A 22181-nucleotide genomic window follows, 5' to 3' on the forward strand; every position below is an offset into this window, starting at 1 on the left:
AAAAATGACACTAAAAGGGCACCTGTTTTCATATAAATAGTGTTAAAATAGTGGTGTGTATTACTCCTGGGATTTTTTTTCTTCATTTGGTGGCACTCTGTTACCTCCAAACTCTTCCAAACTACAATTAGAAAGGTTAAAAAAAAGCCAATTCAAAATATGTCAATGTTTTTGTATTTACCTGCACTTCCCTGCTGTAAACCTACGAACTGGGCATGCAGATGCATACAGATGATTACAGGCCGATGTGCATGCTCAGTTTGCAATTTTACATATTCTAAATTAGCTTGTCTTAACATCGTTGGCCACACATCACTACGTGTAATAGTGATGCATGACTGATGGCTGATGCTTGGGTAAAGAAAAAAAATAAAGATTATACTTAGCTGTCCAGGCTCCCCAAGTCCTGCTGCCTTGTTCCTGTGTTCTCTGCTCTTCGCAGCCACCTCTGGCACTTTCCAACCTGTCTCTGGGATGACAGGCTGCTCAGCCAATCAGGAGTCCCCGAGGAGGCTGCAGTAAGCAGGAACAAAGAAACAAGGCTGAGGGACATCGGGGGAGCCTGGACAGGTAAGTAAATCTCTTTAATATTTTTACACCAAAGCAAGGGCTTCACGGACATCGCTGCACGATAATGGAGCCGTGCAAAAGGCTAAGTAAACGAGGACAAATGATAATCTCACCTGAGCTGGAATCTTGATGTTTTTCTCTGCTTCTTCGTTTCTTTTTTCCCTATGGAACAACAAAAAAAGAAAAAGAAAAAAGATTAGACATTCTTTTTAGTCACAAGTAAAATACATAAAGCAGTGGATGCCATTTGCTTGGCTTAAAATCATATCAGCATGCTGGTTTAATACAAATTGTGTGCAGCTTTCTCCTTTCTGTTTAACACCTGCAAGGATATACTACTGATTTAGGAACACACTGGTCCCTCAAGTTACAATGTCATCAGGTTGCAATATTTTTGACAAACAAAGATCTATCCCCAGCCATAGTAACTTTTTTGTTATTCTAACTCAAAAGGCACTGCTGATCTGCAGCTAATTTGATTGGCTGGAATTGTACTAATAAAGTCCTGGTATTAACCCCTTCAAGACCGAGCCTATTTGCACCTAAAAGACCAGGCTCATTTTTCAAAATCTGACCTGTCTCACTTTATGCTCTTATAGCTCAGTGATGCTTTAACGTATGCTAGCGATTCTGAGATTGTTTTTTTCGTCACATATGGCACTTTATATTAGTGGCAAAATTTGGTCACTACTTTGTGTGTTTTTTGTGAAAAAACATCAAAATATCATGAAAAATTTAAAAAATTAGCATTTTATGAACTTTGAAATTCTCTGCTTCTAAAAAAAGAAAGTTGTATTACATAAATTAGTTACTAAGTCACATTACCGATATGTCCTCTTTATTCTGGCTTCATTTCATAAACATATTTTACTTTTTTAGGGTGTTACGGGGGTTAGAAATGTATCAGCAAATTACCACATTTTCGTGAAAGTTTCCAAAACTGATTTTTTTTAGGGACCAGTTCTTATTTTAAGTTGATTTAGGAGGTTTGTATACTGGAAACCCCCATAAGTGACCCCATTTTGGAAACTAGACACCTTAAAGAATTAATCTAGGGGTATAATGAGCATTTTAACCCTACAGGGGCTGGAGGAAAGTATTCACCATTAGGCTGTAAAAAAATGAAAAATTTAAATTTTCCAATAATATATACATTTAGATTAAAGTTTCTCATTTTCAAAAGGAACATGAGAGAAAAAGCACCCCAAAATTTGTAACACATGTTCTCTTGAGTACTACGGTACCCCATATGTGGGCGTAAACCACTGCATGGGCACACAGCGGGGCTCAGAAGGGAAGGAGCGCCAATTAGCTTTTTCCATTGCAGATTTTGCTGAAGAAGTTTTCCGAGCGCCAGGTGCATTTGCAGTAGCCCCTGTAGTGTCAGCAGAGAGAAAAAAACCCCATAAGTCACCCCATTTTGGAAAGTACAACCCCTCAAAGACTTAATCTTGGGGTAGGATGAGCAATTTGACCCCACAGGTGTTAGAGGAAAGTATTCAAAATTAGACAGTAAAAATGAAAAACTCAAATTTTTTACAATAATATGTTCCTTTAGTTTGAAATTTTTCAATTTCACGAGGAACAAGAGAAAAAAAGTACCCCAAAATTTGTAACGCAGGTTCTCATGAGTACAACGGTACCTCATATGTCGGTATAAACCACTGTATGGGCACACATCAGGGCTCAGAAGGGAAGGAGCGCCAATTAGCTTTTCAATGCAGATTTTGCTGAAGAAGTTTCTGAGCGCCAGGTGGGTTTTGCAGTGCCCCTGTAGTGCCAGCGGAGTAAAATCTCGCCATAAGTCACCCCATTTTGGAAAGTGGCACCCCTCAAAGAATTCATCTTGGTGTGTGGTGAGCATTTTGACCCCACAGGTATTAGAGGAAAGTATTCAAAAGTAGACAGTAAAAATGAAAAAAATCGAATTTTTCCAATAATATGTTCCTTTAGTTGGAAATTTCTCAATTTCACGAGGAACGGAGAGAAAATTCACCCCAAAATCTGTAACGCAGGGTCTCCTGAGTAGAACGGTACCCCATATGTGGGCATAAACCACTGTATGGGCACACAAGCCGGGCTCAGAAGGGAAGGGAGCGCCAATTAGCATTTTCTCTGCAGATTTTTCTGAAGAAATTTCTGAGCACCAGGTGCCATTTTGCAGCGCCCCTGTAGTGTCTACAGAATAGAATCCCCCCCAAAAGTCACCCCATTTCGGAAAGTACACCCCTCAAAGCAATTCATATTGGGGTAGGATGAGCATTTTGGCCCCACAGGTATTAGAGGAAAGTATTCAAATTGGCCAGTAAAAATGAAAAACTTGAATTTTTCCAATAATATGTTGTGTTTAGTTTGAAATTTCTAAATTTACAAGGAACAGGAGAAAAAATGTACCCCAAAATCTGTAACGCAGGTTCTCCTGAAGTACATGCACTGACTGGTTGTCTAGCCTTTCTACAGGTTTCTACAGGTTCTTTACTGTTCTCTACATGAGCCCAACATAAGGGTGTACAAAAACAGCAGTGGAAACTCCAGAAAGGTGATATAATATACAAAACTTCATGACAACAACTGAGTCAGAAAAGGATTGTACAGCCACAAAACTGCACCGATCTATCATGATATTGTATATAATTTACAGCTAGATTACTACATAGAAACAAAACATTTTGGTATGTATGGTAATGCGAGTACATCCACATCTATAATTATGTCATCTTTCTAGTTCTTAATTAAATTAGTCAATAGCTTGAAGTTTGACAGGACTTTCCATCTGTAAACGTTAAAGGGGAACTTCAGGTAGAGGTAAAAAAAAAATAAACCTGCTGCAGATGCATATAGCATTGCTTACCTGTCTAACCTCGTTTTGAAACTACCAAAAATTCATTTGTTTTGGCGGTCTTTGTTCTGTATTTTGTGGCAATACTTCCTGGTTGAGCAGTTGTACACAGTACTACAAGTTCCAGAATGCAATGCTTTCCCTCAGCTGTTCACAGTCCTTCACCCTACCCATTCCCTGCCCAAACTGTTGCAGAACATCTAGGCCGTGTTCACACATTGCAGTTTCATTGTGTTACTGAAATAATTGCAGTACTTTATCATTTCATTGTGGTCACACCACACAGCTCTGTGTGCTCTAACTGTAACACCACACAGCACACTGTTACTACCTGTAACTACGATATTGGAATAAAGCAAACTTTTTGAATTTAATTACCGTGGTACCTTGGTTTAAGAGTAACTTGGTTAAAGAGCGTTTTGGTTTAAGAGCTCAGAGTTTTTCAAAATTGTGACTTTAAGAGCATTGCTTTGGTTAAGGAGCTCCCTGTACTGGAAAGGAGGGGATGGTCTGCATAGCGGAGTCTACAGCCCTGTACTCTGACCCAGGAAGTCTCCCTCACCTTCCAAATCATAGCAGATCCACTTAGGCTGGGGCTTACATCAGGGGACTGGACTGTGGGGGGTAATCTTTCCATAGCTGTAACCCTTCTCTCCCCGGACAGAGTGCTGCTATACTGTGCCCACATATGTCCTGCTCATTCCTTCATGCTCCCTGCAGTCTCTGTCCGCCCTTGTGTTTCCCATCCTCTCCATTACTGTACAGTAACATATAATATCACATATTCTGCTGTTTCTGAATGTTCGTTTTATCTATTGTTCATCTGTTATTCAGAATAATAACTCATTATTTTGGGGGGGGGGGGGGGGTGGAACCAATTGTCTGCATATCAGTGATTTCTTTTGGGAAAATTTGCTTTGGTTTAAGAGTGGATTTGGATTACAAGCACAGTCCCGAAACGAATTATGCTTGTAAACCAAGGCACCATTGTACTTTTTTTCTTTTCATTTTCATTTCCACACACATATTATGATCAAGCATCTTTTGTCTTTGAAGTTGAGCCCCACAATAAGGACTTTATCGGATATTATCTTAAATGGGATATTTTGTTTACGCCTTGTTTTTTGTCCAAGTGGCATTGACAGTGACGGCTCTGTTCCACTGTGCCGTTTAGCATCATATAATTGTATTACTGCATCATTTTTGTGAAGACGCTGCAGTACTGCAATAAAACTCCAGAATGCGTAAACATAGTCCTTATTTCACTGCAGACTTTTGGACAGCATTAGTGAAGTTGCAGCAGCTGCATCTGTCATTCCTTGCCTCCTCAGATGTAGGCTTGAGAGGCTGGTCAGAGATGGTGAATCACTCAGGGGGGTGGGAGACCAGATCCAGCCAAGCCTCCTGTGACATCACGCCCTGCCCTCGGTTAAGTCTGCATCCTCAGCCTGCGCTCAGCAAACAAACTCAATGTGAGACAGAGGCATGTAATCTTTGTCTCCAGAGGGAGAAGAACAGAGGGAGCAGGAGACAAAGTGGATGGACGCAGAGACCAGTTTTTTCCTTTATTTCCTGGATGTCAGTCAGCTACTAGTGTGGAAGCGCCGCACAGATATGGTAAAACATTATATAGAAATATCTGTATTACTTATAATGTACTTTTAATAGAAAATATCGCCAAATGTCTGAACCATTTGATCCCAAATTTGCCACGAAGGGTGTCTGTAAAGGCTTCTGACCTGACCTTGTTAAACATACACTACTCACTCCCCGTTGTTCTTTGCTATTATTCAGACCCATAGCAAATGTCTGTCTGTGCTCTATATGGATTCAAACACCTGAACCATTTAAAACAAAATTTAGGTCATAGTACATTAGGTGATTGAGAAGGTTATCGCATAAGTCCTAGACCTTACTGGATGTTTACAGCACTTGCTTACTGTTCACAGTTATCAGCCATCCAATATGGAAGGACAGTACAGATTTGTTCTACCCAATCTTCAAGGCAAGATTTGATTGTGTGAGTCTTTTGCTAAAGGGTGCATCTTTCATGTGCCCCAATGCTAGATGAGACATTAGAAAGCTCTGCCACTTGTTTATACATTGGTTTGGCTAACTGGAAAAAAAAACAAGCCAAATAAAATTGATCCTGATCTGATTGTAACAATGACGACCTAAATGGTTCTTGAGTCGCGTGGACCAGGTTTTCCAAACTCAACTAGGAAGCAATAAGGAATCTACAGCAAAAAGGTACCCAAGAAACCTTACAGCTACAAACCAGACCAATGGTAAATGAGACACAGAAAGCCTGAGAAGTACCACGTTTACTTTACAGAAGCAGTAGTGAACAATGAGGGATAGTTATCTGTCCAACACCTCAGTTTCCATCTTGAAAATGGTAAGAAGGTATACTTCACAGCTGTAAGCCAACAGGACAGTTTTGCAAGGATACTATTTTATGCAATGTTCTTTTATACTATACGTGAAATGTCTCAGAGACCAAGTTTCAATGGTGAGAGATCAGCATTCATGTTCAAGACCAGCCAAGCCTTTATTGTACTGATGCTCTTTATATACACTGTATACTACATTCATCCTAACAACTTTTACCTATGGATGTTATTGCAGATTGCCAAAAGAATTTAAATTTCTCATATCAATGGCACTGTCTGTGCTTACTACCATTTAGCTTGCCAGTTGCTAAGCCTTCTTCAGGGCACCGATTGGCACTTTCATGATTGTCTCAATAAGGTAACACATCAAAAAAAATTACCTAAAATTAAGGTAAGAATGCTTTCAATAATTCTTACCTGCTGTGGCCCGGCCATTCCAAATGCTCTTTGGGATAGGCACTGTCAAAACATGGCAGATGATGTTTTATATCTTGCTTGCCAAGAGGCCAGTAATCCCTTACTTAATTTCACATATGCCATACTGAATCCCCCAAAAATGAACTAAAGGACAATTTAAAAGACCGGCAAAAAAAATTTGAGAGGTATGACCCCTCCGACAAGATACGGTGCTGCTTTCATAAGCAGAAGATACTTTAGAGGAACAAGCTATGATAAAACACTATTTGGCTGAAATCAATTTGTAGGAAGCTGGCGTATACCACACCACTTAAACTGAATAAAAGTGGCTCTTCTTTATTGGTACGTGCACACTACAGAAATGCCACGGAAAACCAGTCATGCATTCACCAGCTCACACCCGCTCGAGGACTGTGGCGGGCACGCGTGTCACAGACTCCCTTCTATGCATGGGCGGATTCTGCCCTCCGTCCAAAGAATGAATTTTATTAATAGTACATTATTATAGGGGCTGCCTTCTTGCCTAAGTTGTATTTAGTGAGCATTTAGGGATATGTTTCATGATAAGTCTCATAGACATTGATACAATGAACATCTCCAGCCCCTATTCTATGTATGGGACATATTTGTAAGCATGCTCCATGGCTCATTCCACAGAAGAGGGTGGGCTGAGCTTTGAGCAACAACTATTTGTAGTATCTGAGTAGCTATAAGACGTTTTGGGGGTAGTTAGTACATTGTACATTGTAGTTAGTACATTGATACCACAATAGATCCAGAACTGATGGTGTAGCAACCAGTTGTGTCTTTAAATTTTTTGGAACCAACAAGAATGCCTTCTCATTACTTTCATCTGAAGGCTGGTGCCTAACATATTCTCTGGAGAAGTCTAGATGCACCAAGACTGTATAATGGTGCATTCAATCAAAAAAGGCAATGTGTTACCACATGTGCTTAAAAGGGTAACTATGATGTTTAGCGGGCAGCAGGATACACCATAAAAAAAAAAAAAATGCCACCACACTCCTGATGCAGGCACGTGCCAGATACGGATTCCTTAAAGCAGCTCAGCTGATCGCAATGCAATTTCTTCCAAACTGGAGACAAGCATGTTGCTGTCTCTGGAAGAAAGTGACCATATTTTTCTAATGCTGGTTTAAAGCAACAATCCTCGCTGGATGTCCTGCTGGAGCAAAAGTTTTATTCCACAAATTGTACTAATTCAGATAAACAATGTGCCATGTCGCCAATACATGGGACATGTCTACTGTAACCCAAACTTTCATTGAACAGGAAAATATTTAAGTTGTCACAGACATGCTTTAAAGTGGTTGTTTGCAGAGCAGAAGACAGCTGAAGCCTTTTGCCCCTTAGTGCTCAATTCCTGTGAATCCACATGCCTTCAGAGACATGGAGGGGACGGGAGAATAGCTACGCAATATGACGCAGGGAGAGCCAAGAGTTTTAAAATTTTCATTGGACTGTACTGATACAGCTGTAGGTTGCCTGCTGCAGAGTTGAATCAGGTAAAAAAAAACTTGCACCTTGCAATAAAACTGGCAATGTTGCTGCCTCCATCTACCATCAAAGTTTCTGCTCCAGTGCTAGAGTTTTTTTCCAAAAAAAAAAAAAAGGTTCTAGCACCGGGGCTGTTCAGTATTTAAGAAATGAAATTTTAAAAAAGAAATTGCTTAAATGACTGTAATAGATAAGAGTAGTTCCCAAAACTCAAAATGTGCCACTGCACAACAGGATACCAATAAATTAATATTTCATAAAACCATTTCTCATCAAAATAAATAAAATAATGTGGTACCATCAACAAATGCCAAACCATATGTTGACAAAATGTGCTGTGTGTATATGTCTAGCAGTAAAGTCCAGGTGGGGATGCTATGGATACCTATTCTTGAAATATGCCATCTTGCTATATCTATTGGGCCTTATCTCAGGCACTTACAGTGTGCACTTTTATCCTTAGCACCCATAGGATAGCTAGCCACCCTATGGTAGGGTTACTTAAGTGAGTGAGGGTTGGGATCCGGAGCGGTGCTACCCTTCTCAGGGTGTCAGAGAGCAGGTTAGAGGAAGAACTTTTCCCTTGACCACCCCTATCTAATAGGACCAGTGCTTTATTAGTGATATATGGAGGGAACCAAATGTATGTGATGAAGGGTATTTCTGGGTTTAATAAATAAGCTCCTTAGATTGGTGGAACATAAAATATATAAATGAGGAACATTTATAAAAAGGAATATGAAAACTCATATATAAAATTTTGAAAGTTTTTTTTTTTTTTTTAAGCTGGAGGTACATTTATTCTTTCAAAACTCGCTCCAACTCCACAGCCCTGGTTCCAAGGGGCCCCAGGAGCCCAAACCAGGTCAGAGTTTTTTTGTTTAAATTATGAAAGTCTAGGTCACTTGCTCTAAGTTGCTCTCTGTCTTCTTAAAGGGAACCTGTCACCCCCCGTGCCGGGGTGACAGGCTCCCGACCCCCCGTTAGAGCCCCCTATACTCACCTAATTCTGCCGGGTCCCGCTTCCGGAGGTGGTCGGGTGATGAAGATCTCAGCCGCTGCAGCCCGGCGCGCTCCAGCGCTCCGTCATTCTCTATGAGCGTTGGACTGCAGCGGCTGAGATCTCAGTCACCCGGTGACAGGTTCCCTTTAATATAATACACACACGATGGGAATACACATTATTGTACTTACATAGTTATCCCGTGCAGACCAGCCAGGATAGAGCTGCATATGAAGCTGCCTTTCTTTCCTGGCCAGTTCATAATACTTTGCTTGTTCTTCTCTCGATAGTGCATGCCACTAAAAAAAAAAAAAAAAAAATATAGAGTGACACCATTAAATATTTGGGAAATGTATGGGCTCTACACAGATTAGCGCAACTCAAGCATGTTTGGGTCCGTCCACTCACTGAGATAGGCTAGCACTGTGGCCAATGATCATCTGAGCGGGCTGTCACTGCCAAGAAGAGTCTCAGAAGTAGAGATGGGATTGTGGGGACCCGAAGATGACATAGTATGAAACCAGGGGAGCGTGGAACGAGGAGAATACCGTGTTTGTTATGTTCTCTGTCAGGGCAGCAACATATTAAAAGTTTGGAATGTTTGGAATGTGAATTGCAGTTGACAATGTTAGATAGCTGTTGGTCAGGGAGACACACTGTACCTTTCATATATTTTAGTGGGCTTCCGGGATGTAGTTCTATTATTCTTTGGTGCTTGACACCTGGAAGCAAATTCCCGAGCAGGGTCAGGTATGGGAGCTAAAGAGGTGTTACTGCCTAGTGCACTTCAGGAGCTAAGGAATGCCTCTGACTCTTCTTAGGCCTTATTTACGAGTGGATGAGTCCCCCCCCCCCCTTCCCACCGCACGGCATCATCTGTCAATAAGGTGTTCATATCACAGATGGAGCAAGCCATCAGTGTGGTACTCCTGTGCTATTCAGCCAGAGCGATATCATTTAGGTTTCATGTATTGTGTAACTAAATGTTGCTAAATAGTTACTAAAATAAGCTAAAAAGAAGTTTAAGTGTATTTCTTTGTATATATTGATTGGATACCAGATGTGGAGCCACTGGTTTAGTTACCCACGGCATACAGGGTATGGGGAATGATCGGGAATGCAAAAAAAAAGTTATTTTAGAAATGCTTTGCATAAGCAAAATAGCTTTTTTGTAGTCTGGCCTTTTCCTTTCCCTTACTGTTGTCAGCACATTGCCTAGGTTCCCGACCACCAGTCTCAGCTCTATGAGCTACATGGGAGAGACAGTGATGCAGAGGTGGTTCAGTTCAGCTGACCTCTTCGCTTCCAATTCCTACCAGCCACATGTATCATTGGAACTAGTAAAGAGGACGACCATGGCGGAGACTGGGCACTCAGAAAACAGGCAGTGGCAAGAGAGTAGACTAGGTGAGTATACCACTGTTTTCCAGGGCACATACATAAAAACACCCCCTGCCGAGTCAACCTTACTAAAGTGTATCTATAATTTGAAACAGACATTTTAAATGTTTTTATGAGTTTGGAACTGGGTGTTTGGCCCCCCACGAATCATTAGAACAAACTGGGAGAAATGTCTCAGCAGTCCACACAGCTGTACTTTGCAGTCTGCAATTGCAGACCCCCAAGTACAGACTGTATAAGACACATTGCAGGCTATGGTTGGCCATTGCAGGCAACTGTGAATGCCACAGGAGCCCACAGTCCATAGACTTTAGTCCTCTTCACAAGTGGACGGTCAGTTATTGCGGGTGGCACACCTGTTGGCCACCTACAATCGCCTGCAGCAAGACATTGAACACAGCAAGCCAAGAAAAAAAACAAAAAAACACTCTTGTGCACTTCTCGTTCTAACAAATAGTGTTGGTCTGAACGTGACCTGACGAATCAAAACTTTGCACACGTGTCAGTGACAAGTCAAATATATGTTTAAAATGACAGGGACCATGGGCTGCTTTCTTTAAAAAACCATGCAACTTCTGTCCATATGTTGTGTGCTGTATTTCAGCTCAAATGCATTGAAGTGAAGCTGCTGAGCTTGAATACCACACGTGAAAAGGTGCAGTGCTGTTTTTGGAAGAAAGCAGCCATGTTTTTTTTCTAATCTTAGCTGAGCAATTATAGCGCTCATAGTTGCAAATGGATTTTAGACAGTATGCGGCCACTCACATTGACTACTGGGTCAGCAGTACCCTACTCATATGTAGCATATATTAATCTTCAGGTATGAGGTGTAAAGTACTTATATTCCAGACATCTTACTAATCTATTAGTTTTCTACACTTACCCTTCTTCCCAGAATCTGATTGATAGCCGCACTCTCCTTTAAAGTGCACTCAGCAATAACCTTTGCACGCATCTCTTTCATATATAACATAAAAGCATTCAGTGGTTTCTTAATTGTTGGTTTCTTGGGTTCCTTTTCTTTTTTTGGGTCCGAGTGAGGTTTCCTGTAAAGCATACCAATTTAGTATACATTAATGATTCAAAAAGTATTAACAGTGTTTTCAATGCTGTGGTTAGGCTGTGCTTCTATGCAGTGGTAGGTCCTTCAAAGCAGTTCCCATATAACTCCACAGTTATATAAGTAGTTCCACAGGGATATTTTGGTTGCTTCCAATGGTTAACTGGCCACCTCAGGAATGCAAACCAACCAACCAAATGTTCACACATGTTGCAGTTACACTAAAGTAACAGTACTGCACTAACACTGCAATATGTGAACATTGTCCAAGGGTGTATTCACACAATCGTTTTTGTACTTGCTATAACTAAATACAATGCCAGGTACAGATGATAAATGGAGGACATGTATAAAAGGAAAGTCTGATGCATTGCTGGCTCTGTATTTATACATTGCAACGTGTGAACACAGCCTCACAAAAAAAATTCCCATTCCCGCCTACATTACTCCTATTTAGTGTTTTGCCATGGCCTGACATCTACTGTTCTGCTTTTGACAGTAAAAGTATACTTGGCAGTATTGCATCAGATGCTGTGTCAAAAAGTAACTAACAGAATGTAGTCAATAAAAAAAAAACTAAAAAAAAAAATAGTATTAGTCTTACCGGTAAGACGTTTTCTACGAAACCTTCACGACGGCACCACAGGAGTTAACTCATGCCCTAGTGACAGGAAAAGCACAAACACAAGAGGTTAAAAGCCCCTCCCCTTCCTGCTAGCACCAGTGCATTATAACAATTTCTGAGCACCACGTGAGTATTATATTCAACAATACAATATAGGGAGGGATGTTGGTGCCGTCGTGAAGGTTTCGTAGAAAACGTCTTACCGGTAAGACTAATACTATTTTCTCTCCTCACCTTCACGACGGCACCACAGGAGAAATACCAACAATTTCCCCTAGGGCGGGGCCACAGCCTGGAGACCTTTCTTACCAACCAGGTCTTCACTGAGCTGAAACTGCCAATCACAATGCATGGCAATAGTAGTAGACCAGGTGATAGCTCTGCAATCTGATCTAAAGATGTGTAAGCCTTCTCCGCCCAAGAAGTGAACGCAGCCCTGAATGAAAGGGCCTTGATCAATAAAGGTAAAGGTAAGTCCTATACCTACGCTTCCATACAGCATTCCGGATTCCACCAGCTACAAATTGCTGGAAATCTCTTCAGTATATTCTTCCTCTGGAATTGAATGAAGAACAATCCAGGTGTTACAGGATTCCAGGAACTATATTAAAGTTTCTCTACGGTCCAGGAATAAAACTTCCATCCTTAATCATCTTTGGAGTTGATACAGAATGATCATAAGACCAAGAAAGATGAAACTACCACGGAAACAAATCGGGATCAGTGTGACACTATTCTGTCCCTCTGGAAAAGACAGTAAGAGTCACGGATAATCAGTGTGCGGGTCTCTGATTCGTCTTATCTAAGATTATGGTCACAGGATGGCTGTCTTGTAGAACAGGAACTTGAGACTGTACTCCAAATAGGTTTGGAAGGAAGACGACTAAGGTCTTCAAGTACAAAGTTAAAATCCCAAGGGAAATGTCGATTAAAAGTAGGATTCCTGTTTACCGTAGGCTGGGTTCACACTATGTATATTTGAGGCTGTATTTGTGAGGCTGTATAGCAACCAAAACAAGGAGTGGATTGAAAACACAGAAAGGCTATATTCACATAATGTTGTAATTGAGTGGATGGCCGTCATTTAATGGCAAATATTTGCTGTTATTTTAAAACAACGGCTGTTATATTGAAATAATGGCAGTTATTTACCGTTATATGGCGGCCATCCACTCAATTTCAACATTGTGTGAACCGATCCTTTCTGTGTTTTCAATCCACTCCTGGTTTTGGTTGCTATGAGGACCTGACTTGAGGACCAAATACAGCCTGAAATATACTGTGTGTGAACCCAGCCTAAAAGCGTTCCTCATAAGTTCTAAAGACATCTATGATTCATGATAAATATAATGATAAATAGCAGATATATGGATACAATGATTAATTGCAAATGATATATGATAATGATACATAGCAGATGATGTATCATATAATGATTAATAGCAGATATATGATATAATGATAAATAACAGATATATGATATAATGAGTAATAGCAGAAGATATATGATAAATAGCAGATGATATATCATATAACAATAAATAGCGGATAAGGTTGCAACATGCACCTAAGTGGCCGACTTGAGACCTTCTGATATATCCTAGAAGAGAATGGCCTTATTTTCCTAGACTGTAGGAATTACAGCCTCAGAGAGGCCTCTGCTCCTAAACATAGACTCAGGATTCAGGTCGACATCTTGAGTCTTGACAGATCCGGACGGAACTGGTCCCTGAAGAAGTAGAAGGCGAAAGCTCAAATCCAAAAGTTGAAGAGCCCAGAGGCTCCAGGACCAGTCTTCGTACAAGGCCTGACTACCTTCTTACAGCCATTTCCACTGTTAGGATTTCCTGTAGTGTCCCAGGAAAGAGCCAAAAGATAAAGGATTGTATACAAGACTGAAAATCAAGGCTGTTCAAGTACATCCACCACCACTGGAACATCGCTTGGAAAGAACTTCTATAAAAATCAGAGGCAGATCCAATTGAGGGATAAAATCTGGACCTTCCTCCTTGAGACACCCTTCACTCATGAAAATGGATTGATTGCTAAGATAAACCATGTGAATTGTAAGATATGTGGCTGTTGGGGATAAATATGTCGCTCCCCTAGGTGAAGATCCAATCTGAATGGATTGAAGTGGATTCTGCTTTGCACTATCCTGGTGTCTCAGATGTGCCACAGTGGTACTGTTGTCCAATAAGATGTGAATTGTTAGATTCCAGATATTATTCGCCTGCTGTAAGGCACCCGACTGCCTGCAGCTCTTTAAGGCCTTAAGACCTTGCTGCTGTCCTTGGAGATAGCAGAAACTGGCCAACGTCTGTGACTAATCTTATCTTAGGAAGAGGGATACAAAGATAACCCCATCTTCAAGTAAGCCATGTAGGCCAACATATAGAAACCACCAGACCATAGACAAGTCTATTGGTTTATTACAGTAAGAATCTAGAATGAGTCTGATTCTAAGGTGTCACTGGAGAATAAGTAGTCATGGATTCCAAATGGACATAGTCCTCAAGTGTAGCCAGGCCTCCTACATTGGGAACAGTCTAGTCTTCTCCACCAGAGATACCCAATCTGAGGGGAGAGAGGACATTATTACCTAGGAATCCGGAGGATCCCCAAATATATTTTGAGTGTCTGGGTTGAGATCCGATTACTGATTGTTTATCGGACACCCCCAGGAATAAAGATCACCACTGGCTGTCGTTATTTTCTGAACAGCTTCTATGTGGAATCTGTCAAAAGAAGAAAACTCAACCAGACAGGCGGAATATTTATCCCAAACCGATGAAGGTAGGGAATCAACTTCCCCATAAACTAAAGAAGATGCAAAAGGGCTGATGAATCCCGAAGGAGAGAGCACTGCATTGATAATGCTGGACACAATTGCCCATGCAAACTTCTACTAAAGACAAGAGTTGAAACATAGTAGAAACATCTTTAAGTCGATTAACGCCCTCATAGCATCCTATAGATTAAGTTGAGTAGTAGACTACATGGATTCCATCTTGAATCCTCTGTATCAGATAAATTTTGATGGGTTCCAGGTTTATACTAAGCCTGTATGTTCCGTTCAGTTACTAAATAAGGAATAGCTGAAAAGTGCCCCTTCTCTAACTCTGGCACTAGGACAGAGGTCACAACACAGGGCTTTATCAGCTTCTAGACCCTGTAGAAGAGTCCTGATTAAAGGAGCTGAGAAGGTAGGTGGACTAGGAAACATTTGGGGGGAGAAGATGACTATATTGAAGTCCTGGAGAATAACGTCCAGGATCCAGATGACTTGGGTGACACACATCCAAGCCTCCTGAACTCCAGAATCTCCCCCCACCTCCAGGATAGTGACCTGGTGTAGTCCTGGGAGGCCTTGGGAGAGGTCAATAGACATCCCTCCTATAATGCTCCTGAATTCTATGGTGCTACATTGAACCCATACTTCTTAACTACTGAAGGTCTATTAGAACAGAAGAATTTCCCAGATACTATAAAGGGCAAACTGAAGACCTTGCATAGAATGGGATTGTCAGATTTTTTTTTTTTTTTTTTTGTGTGACTAATTGCAGAAAAGGTAGAACCCAATTCCTGGCAACCATATGGACCATCACTGCTGAGGAATCAGCCAAGAAGGCTAAGGAATTGCTACAAAGAAAAGACACATCAATAATGTGTTCCCGAGGGAACCTTTATAAATATTTATTTATTTTGATGGTCGTCTCTGATTGATTCCCATATGTACTGCACAAGAACACATGTAGCAGCAACATCTCTCACAAGAGAAAAGTGACAGTCTATAAGACTTGTACAAATCCTCCTGGCCTCAGTTGAAGAGTCTACAAATGGCAAGGTGATTGCTAGTAACTCTAACCACCTGGGTGTCTAAATCCCATTCTTCCCAGGTTTTGTTAATCATCAGTGATGAGGCCTGAAAGGTCTGCTGAATAGGAACTAGCTTCCACATGCTAACCCCAGCAAACAACTCATCCCCAATAGATCACACCTCTTGTGTATCCTCCATCCCAGTGGAAGTCTGACAGAGAGAAGGTAAGATCAAATGGCAAAATATGTTCCCTAGACTCTGTGTATCAATGTGATAGAGCAGAGAAGCCTAGAGATAAATTACTGGATTCAAATAGTTGAATCAGATAATGTACAAGACTCAAGCCTAGAAGCAAAAGGACAGGCCCTGTGACTCCTAGATTTTAACAGGTACCTCTGGTACGCTGAAAGCTGCTAAAGCCATAAGAAGGTATAGCAATAGGTGTAGCAGCTGCCATATCATCCTTCATTATCTGACCGAACAGATAGGAAGGAAGATGAGGAGAGAAAACAGCGCAGAGGATGACAGTTACATTAGGTTATGCCAGTGTTTAACAGGTGAAATGCAACATCTGATTGGCCAGATCTTCCATCCATTTAAACATCCTCTATAATGATGACATTAAACACAGGATGTTTTATGTTCTTGTTAATAAAGGAGAGAGGCCCGCATAGTAACAGGTAAATCTCCTAAAAGGAAAAGCTCCTTCTCGCAAAATAAAGCTAGGAGCAAAACCTTATCCATACATACATAAGTATATATATCACAGTCCTAAGCACCAAGGTGAATACAGCACGCTGGTGCCCACACAGAGTAATTATATATCACCCTGAAAGGTATAGGGAAGAAGAGAGGGAGATAGAAAACTGAGAGTCAGAACTATACAAGCTGACCGCTAGCACTCTCCCCCAAGTGTAGCAGACTTTAGTTGGCACACTTACCACCGGCAGCGGCAGAGGAGGCTAGTCTGCAGCAGGATTCCTCATAGGTGATGCAGTGGATCAGACCTCAGAAGACTGATGACACACAACTCTGCAGATTTTCCAAACTTGCCGCCCGGCGTCCTCGGAAGACCAGGAGTTCTGTCTCTTCCGGCACATGGCGTCAGCGTGCTCCCCCCACTGAAGGCACTGCTGAAAGACTAGGCCTCAGGCCTGACCTCCGCCGAACGCCCGTACATTGCGGCCGGAAGTAGGCCGCAAACGCGGACCACTAGGCCACAGCGTCTGCCACAGCACGACCAGTCCCGGGACGCGCGTATACAAAGGAGAGGTCCGGAGGTTGCAGCAACGGAAACTCTCTGCGCGCCTCCGCCACGTCAGGGATGGCGCGAGGAGAACCAGCGGGCCATCCCTTACCCCAGATCCGAAGATCAGCCAGCCGCCTCCATGGGAAGGAAGGAGGTTAAACCCCGATCGATCCCTGCTGGTAAGGGGAAATAAAATCTTCAAACAGGGGGATCTTCTCATCTTCACCATGGATCCCCCACCTCTCGTGCCTGCCCTACAGGGACAGGAAAAGCACTGGTGCTAGCAGGAAGGGGAGGGGCTTTTAACCTCTCGTGTTTGTGCTTTTCCTGTCCCTAGGGCATGAGTTAACTCCTGTGGTGCCGTCGTGAAGGTGAGGAGAGAAAACTAAAATGTTACTATCATTTTGTAAAGGGGTGTTAACCTAAAGGAGATGTCCATGCAGTACACTTTATTTACGTGATGTAACAGGTCCGCTTTTCCAATCAGTAGCCTAGACGGGAAACCGCTGCAGCTGCTGAATGGCTGAGCTAGGCTGCAATATCATGTCCCCTAACTAGGAAGAATCTACATGGTTGGACTGAAGCACCATAATACCAGCATGAGGCAGGAAAGTAAGTGGATGGATAGAGGTACTCTATAAAAAGGCCCCCCCCCCCCCCCCCCGTTTTTTCCTCTTTTCTTCTTTCCCTTCCCCTCCCTCTCTCTCTCATCTTGCGTCTCCTTTTTTTCTCTTACACACTTTTCCTCCTTTTTCTCCTCCTTTGTCTCCCTCTATCATTTCCCTCTTCTTTAGGTCTCGTTTACCTTTTCTTTTCTATTACTCTCTCTCGTCTTTTTGAAGACGGGATTGGCCCCCTTCGGGAGGTCAAGCCTCTCTATTGATTTATAAAACTGAAGTCCCGGGGAGGATGCAGTGATGGCCCTCTTGCCCTTGAGGTTAATTGTAAAAGTTTCTTATTTCATGACTCTTTTCGTTGTTGCATTCTTATGGACATTTCTCGTTGTCTTATGGAGAGTTTCTCTTTTCTGTTGTATGCCTTACTGGATCACATTGTATTTGTCAGTGGGAGGAGAGGTGTTTTCACCTCTCTTTTGTGGATTTCAAAATAAATAAAAAATAAAAAAAAAGGTTGATTTTGCAGATTACATTTAACCCAGCCACTCCTTTATCCCAAAACACAGCCACTACAGGGCAAATGTACACAGGAATGGCAGTCACTGTTTTCTAGCATGTAGCTGGTCTGAATTAACCCTTTCAGGACCAGGCTAATTTTGGCCTCAAAAACCAAAGCCCTTTTTTTTTTCAATCTAACTTGTCTCCTTTTATGCGGTCATAGCTCCACGATGCTTTAACTTATCCTAGTAATAATATCCTACTAATTCTGAGCCTGATCAGCTTCTGAAGCTATAACACGGGAGGCCTTTGGTTCAGGGGCGTAGCGAATGTCTCTTGGGCCCTGGTGCAAGAGGTCAACTTGGGCCCCCCTCTTATCACATACTGACTAACACCACCGCTGCTATTGACTAATACCACCACATACTGACTAAAACCACCGCTGCTACTGATTAACACTACCACATACTGACTAACACCACCACTGCTACTGACTAATAACACCACATACTGACTAATAACACCACATACTGACTAATAACACCATATACTGAACAACACCACCGCTGCTATTGACTAATACCACCACATACTGACTAACACCACCGCTGCTACTGAATAAAATCCTCTGTACATAGACCAATATCACTTCATACAGTCATATAGAGGTGGACGCACTGTACACAGGCTCTATACACCATATACATCACAGTGTAGTTATATCAGGTGACTCACAGCGGACGTCTTCTCTGATCGGAGTTCTTCCCTTTTCATCTTCTCCATCTGCCCTGGGCCATTATGAGAACTTTTTGGAGCCACGAATCCACAGAATCTGCCAGACAGACATATTAGGCTCCTCACACTGTCACCATCCTCATCTCTCTACACACTGCACATCTGTATTGGCCCCTTTACACTCTCATTTAGTGGGTAGCCCTGACTCTATGTGATCACCCTTATAGTACATATCCCCCTATTGTATACACCCCCCATGTAGTCCACCTTATAGATGGCCCCCCCAATGTTTCCCCCTTATAGATAGCCCCCTGTGTTGTCCCTATTATAAATGCCCCCCATGTTATCCCCCATATAGATTGCCCCCATGTTATCAACCATATAGATGACCCCCATTTTATCCCCCTTACAGATGCCCCCCATGTTGTCCCCTCCTCCTGCCCCTCAATCATCATACTACAACCACCTCCACCATAAGGGCGGGTTCACACTACAGAATTCTCGCGGACAATGTTCGCGGTATTCCGTCAGCTGTCCGCCCGCACGGGCACGCGCTTTTCCGCCGGCTCCATAGACACCATTCTATGGGCCGGCGTATTCCGCAATCTGCTGAAAGAAGTGACATGACACTTCTTTCAGCGTATAGCGGAATACGCCGGCCCATAGAGTGGTGTCTATGGGTCCGGCGGAAAGGCGCCCAGATGTGCGGGCGGACAGCTGACGGAATTCCGCGGACATTGTCCGCGAGAATTCCGTAGTGTGAACCCACCCTAATACTACTACCCCTTCATCCTCCTGCCCTTTCATCATCATACCACTACACCCCCCCATCCTCTTGTTCCATCATCATACCACTACATCCCCATCATCCTCTTGTTCCATCATCATACCACTACACCCTCATTATCCTCTTGTTCCTTCATCATCATACCACTACACCCCCCATCATCCTCTTGTTCCTTCATCATCATACCACTACACCCCTCTTAATCCTCTTGTTCCTTCATCATCATACCACTACACCCCTCATCATCCTCTTGTTCCATCATCATCATACCACTACACCCCTCATCATCCTCTTGTTCCTTCCTCATACCACTACACCCCTCATCATCCTCTTGTTCCTTCCTCATACCACTACACCCCTCATCATCCTCTTGTTCCATTATCATCATACTACACCCCTCATCATCCTCTTGTTCCATCATCATACCACTACACCCCTCATCATCCTCTTGTTCTATTATCATACCACTACACCCCCCATCATCCTCTTGTTTCTTCATCATCATACCACTACACCCCTCATCATCCTCTTGTTCCATCATCATCATACTACACCCCTCATCATCCTCTTGTTCCATCATCATACCACTACACCCCTCATCATCCTCTTGTTCTATCATACCACTACACCCCCATCATCCTCTTGTTTCTTCATCATCATACCACTACACCCCTCATCATCCTCTTCTTCCTTCATCATCATACCACTACACCCCTCATCATCCTCTTGTTCCTTCATCATCATACCACTACACCCCCATCATCCTCTTGTTCCTTCATCATCATCCTACACCCCTCATCATCCTCTTGTTCCATCATACCACTACACCCCTCATCATCCTCTTGTTCCTTCATCATACCACTACACCCCTCATCATCCTCATACCACTACACCCCCCATCATCCTCTTGTTCCAAAATCATCATCATACCACTACACCCCTCATCATCCTCTTGTTCCATCATCATCATACCACTACACCCCCATCATCCTGTTGTTCCTTCATCATCATACCACTACACCCCCATCATCCTCTTGTTCCATCATCATACCACTACACCCCCATCATCCTCTTGTTCCATCATCATACCACTACACCCTCATCATCCCCTTAAAAACAAAAAAAATCTATACTCACCTGAATGATTTCTGTAGTCCCCTAGTCACAGGCGCTGGCGCCCCCCCCCCCGGCGGGGGGCGGGGCTTAGCGCGGAGGGGGCGAGCTTCGCGGGACCTGTTTTTTTTCCCCAACGCGATGCTCCCTGCGCTGGAAGTACTTCCCCCCGGCGCACACAGAGCTCCCTGGGGAGCCGCAAGTCAGCCGGGGGCCCGTCCCTCTTGTGGCCGCAAGCAAACATTTCTTGCGGTCACAAGAGGGAGTGGGAGGGGAACAGTGCAGTGGCAAGGGGGGGCCTCGCGGGCCCCCCTTGGTAGCGGCCCGGTCGCGGCGGCGACCGCGGTCACTACGCCGCTGCTTTGGTTGTCAGAGCTACCATCAGGACTCTGCCCAATGGAGAGCAGAGGGAAAAATCTGTTGCAGTGATCGCACTATGTGGCTCTTACTTACAGCCCGGACCCAGTGTGGATTGCACGGGCACATCCTCCGGGCACCCGTTTCACCAAAGTATGTAACTAAGTCCATGAGTGGGAACAAAATACAAAATTTGATGTACAGTTATGTCACCGCTCCTGAAGGAGTTAAGCAGAGGATTTACGATGCTTATATATTTTAATAGAATGTGAACACAGTTTATCTTTCTAGTGCACCAATTTTACCATAGTTAAAACATTGCCTATTATAAAAAAAAAATAAATAAAATTATATATATATATATATATATATATATATATATATATATATATAAGTAATAGCAATAGTGATAATAGTAATAATAATAATAGTAATAATAATAATAATAGTAATAATAATAATAATACTGCTGTCCTCACTACTTACATGCCCCGGTCATAGCACTCCATATCTTTATTCCCTGAATGAGGCATTATAGCTGGGTGAGGGATTCCTGCTGTGTGTACACCAGAGCCAAGCATTAGGGGATGGGTAAACCTGAAAACACAACATTTGCTAAACATAAATTCTTCTATTAGCAAGAAAAAAATCAATATTACACATTCTGTTTCTGATACATGTTTAAAAACAAGGAGAAAAACATTTTTTTATAAGCCAGTCTTAACGCCTTTGGGACCAAGCCTATTTGAGCCTTAATGACCAGGCTCATTTTTCAAAATCTGACCTGTCTCAATTTATGCGCTTATAGCTCAGTGATGCTTTAACATATGCTAGCAATTCTGAGACAGTTTTTTTGTAACATATGGTACTTTATATTAGTGGTAAAATTTGGTCACTATCTTTTGTGTTTTTTGTGAAAAACATAAAAATATCATGGAAAATTTGCACTTTACAAACTTTAAAATTTGGTTATTCTGGGGGGGAACATGTTTTCATCGCCTCTCATTGTGGATTAACGGTGAGAGGAGATAGATGAAAGCATGCAGTGCCAGTTACCGGTGGCCACAGTTATACTGGTAATAATGGCGATAGTCGGTGCGGGGACTGGCCGGGACTGAGCCCACACTCTGCCCCAACTTCTCAGCGACCTCCGGTAGCTGAGAGGAGGGGGCTGCGGGC

The 22181-nt window shown here is 42.5% G+C and overlaps 1 protein-coding gene across 9 annotated transcripts in view; it reads right to left on the reverse strand.

Moving 5' to 3' along the window:
* The window catches only part of TCF7 (transcription factor 7), a 186830-nt gene that overhangs the window by 24204 nt on the left and 140445 nt on the right, over positions 1 to 22181 (reverse strand). For 5 of the 9 annotated variants that reach the window (XM_069970168.1, XM_069970134.1, XM_069970201.1 and 2 more), the window contains 5 exons: positions 21489 to 21599; positions 11025 to 11187; positions 8932 to 9039; positions 6220 to 6261; positions 684 to 732 (listed from right to left, as the gene is read on the reverse strand). In XM_069970168.1, coding sequence (XP_069826269.1) covers positions 684 to 732; positions 6220 to 6261; positions 8932 to 9039; positions 11025 to 11187; positions 21489 to 21599 — 473 coding nt within the window. The remainder of the gene's footprint in view (positions 1 to 683; positions 733 to 6219; positions 6262 to 8931; positions 9040 to 11024; positions 11188 to 21488; positions 21600 to 22181) is intronic. The other 4 variants (XM_069970182.1, XM_069970175.1, XM_069970191.1 and 1 more) reach the window with 1 other exon arrangement.

The sequence above is a fragment of the Dendropsophus ebraccatus genome, chromosome 1 (assembly GCF_027789765.1).
Source record: "Dendropsophus ebraccatus isolate aDenEbr1 chromosome 1, aDenEbr1.pat, whole genome shotgun sequence".
In the NCBI taxonomy this organism is placed as follows: Eukaryota; Metazoa; Chordata; class Amphibia; order Anura; family Hylidae; genus Dendropsophus; species Dendropsophus ebraccatus.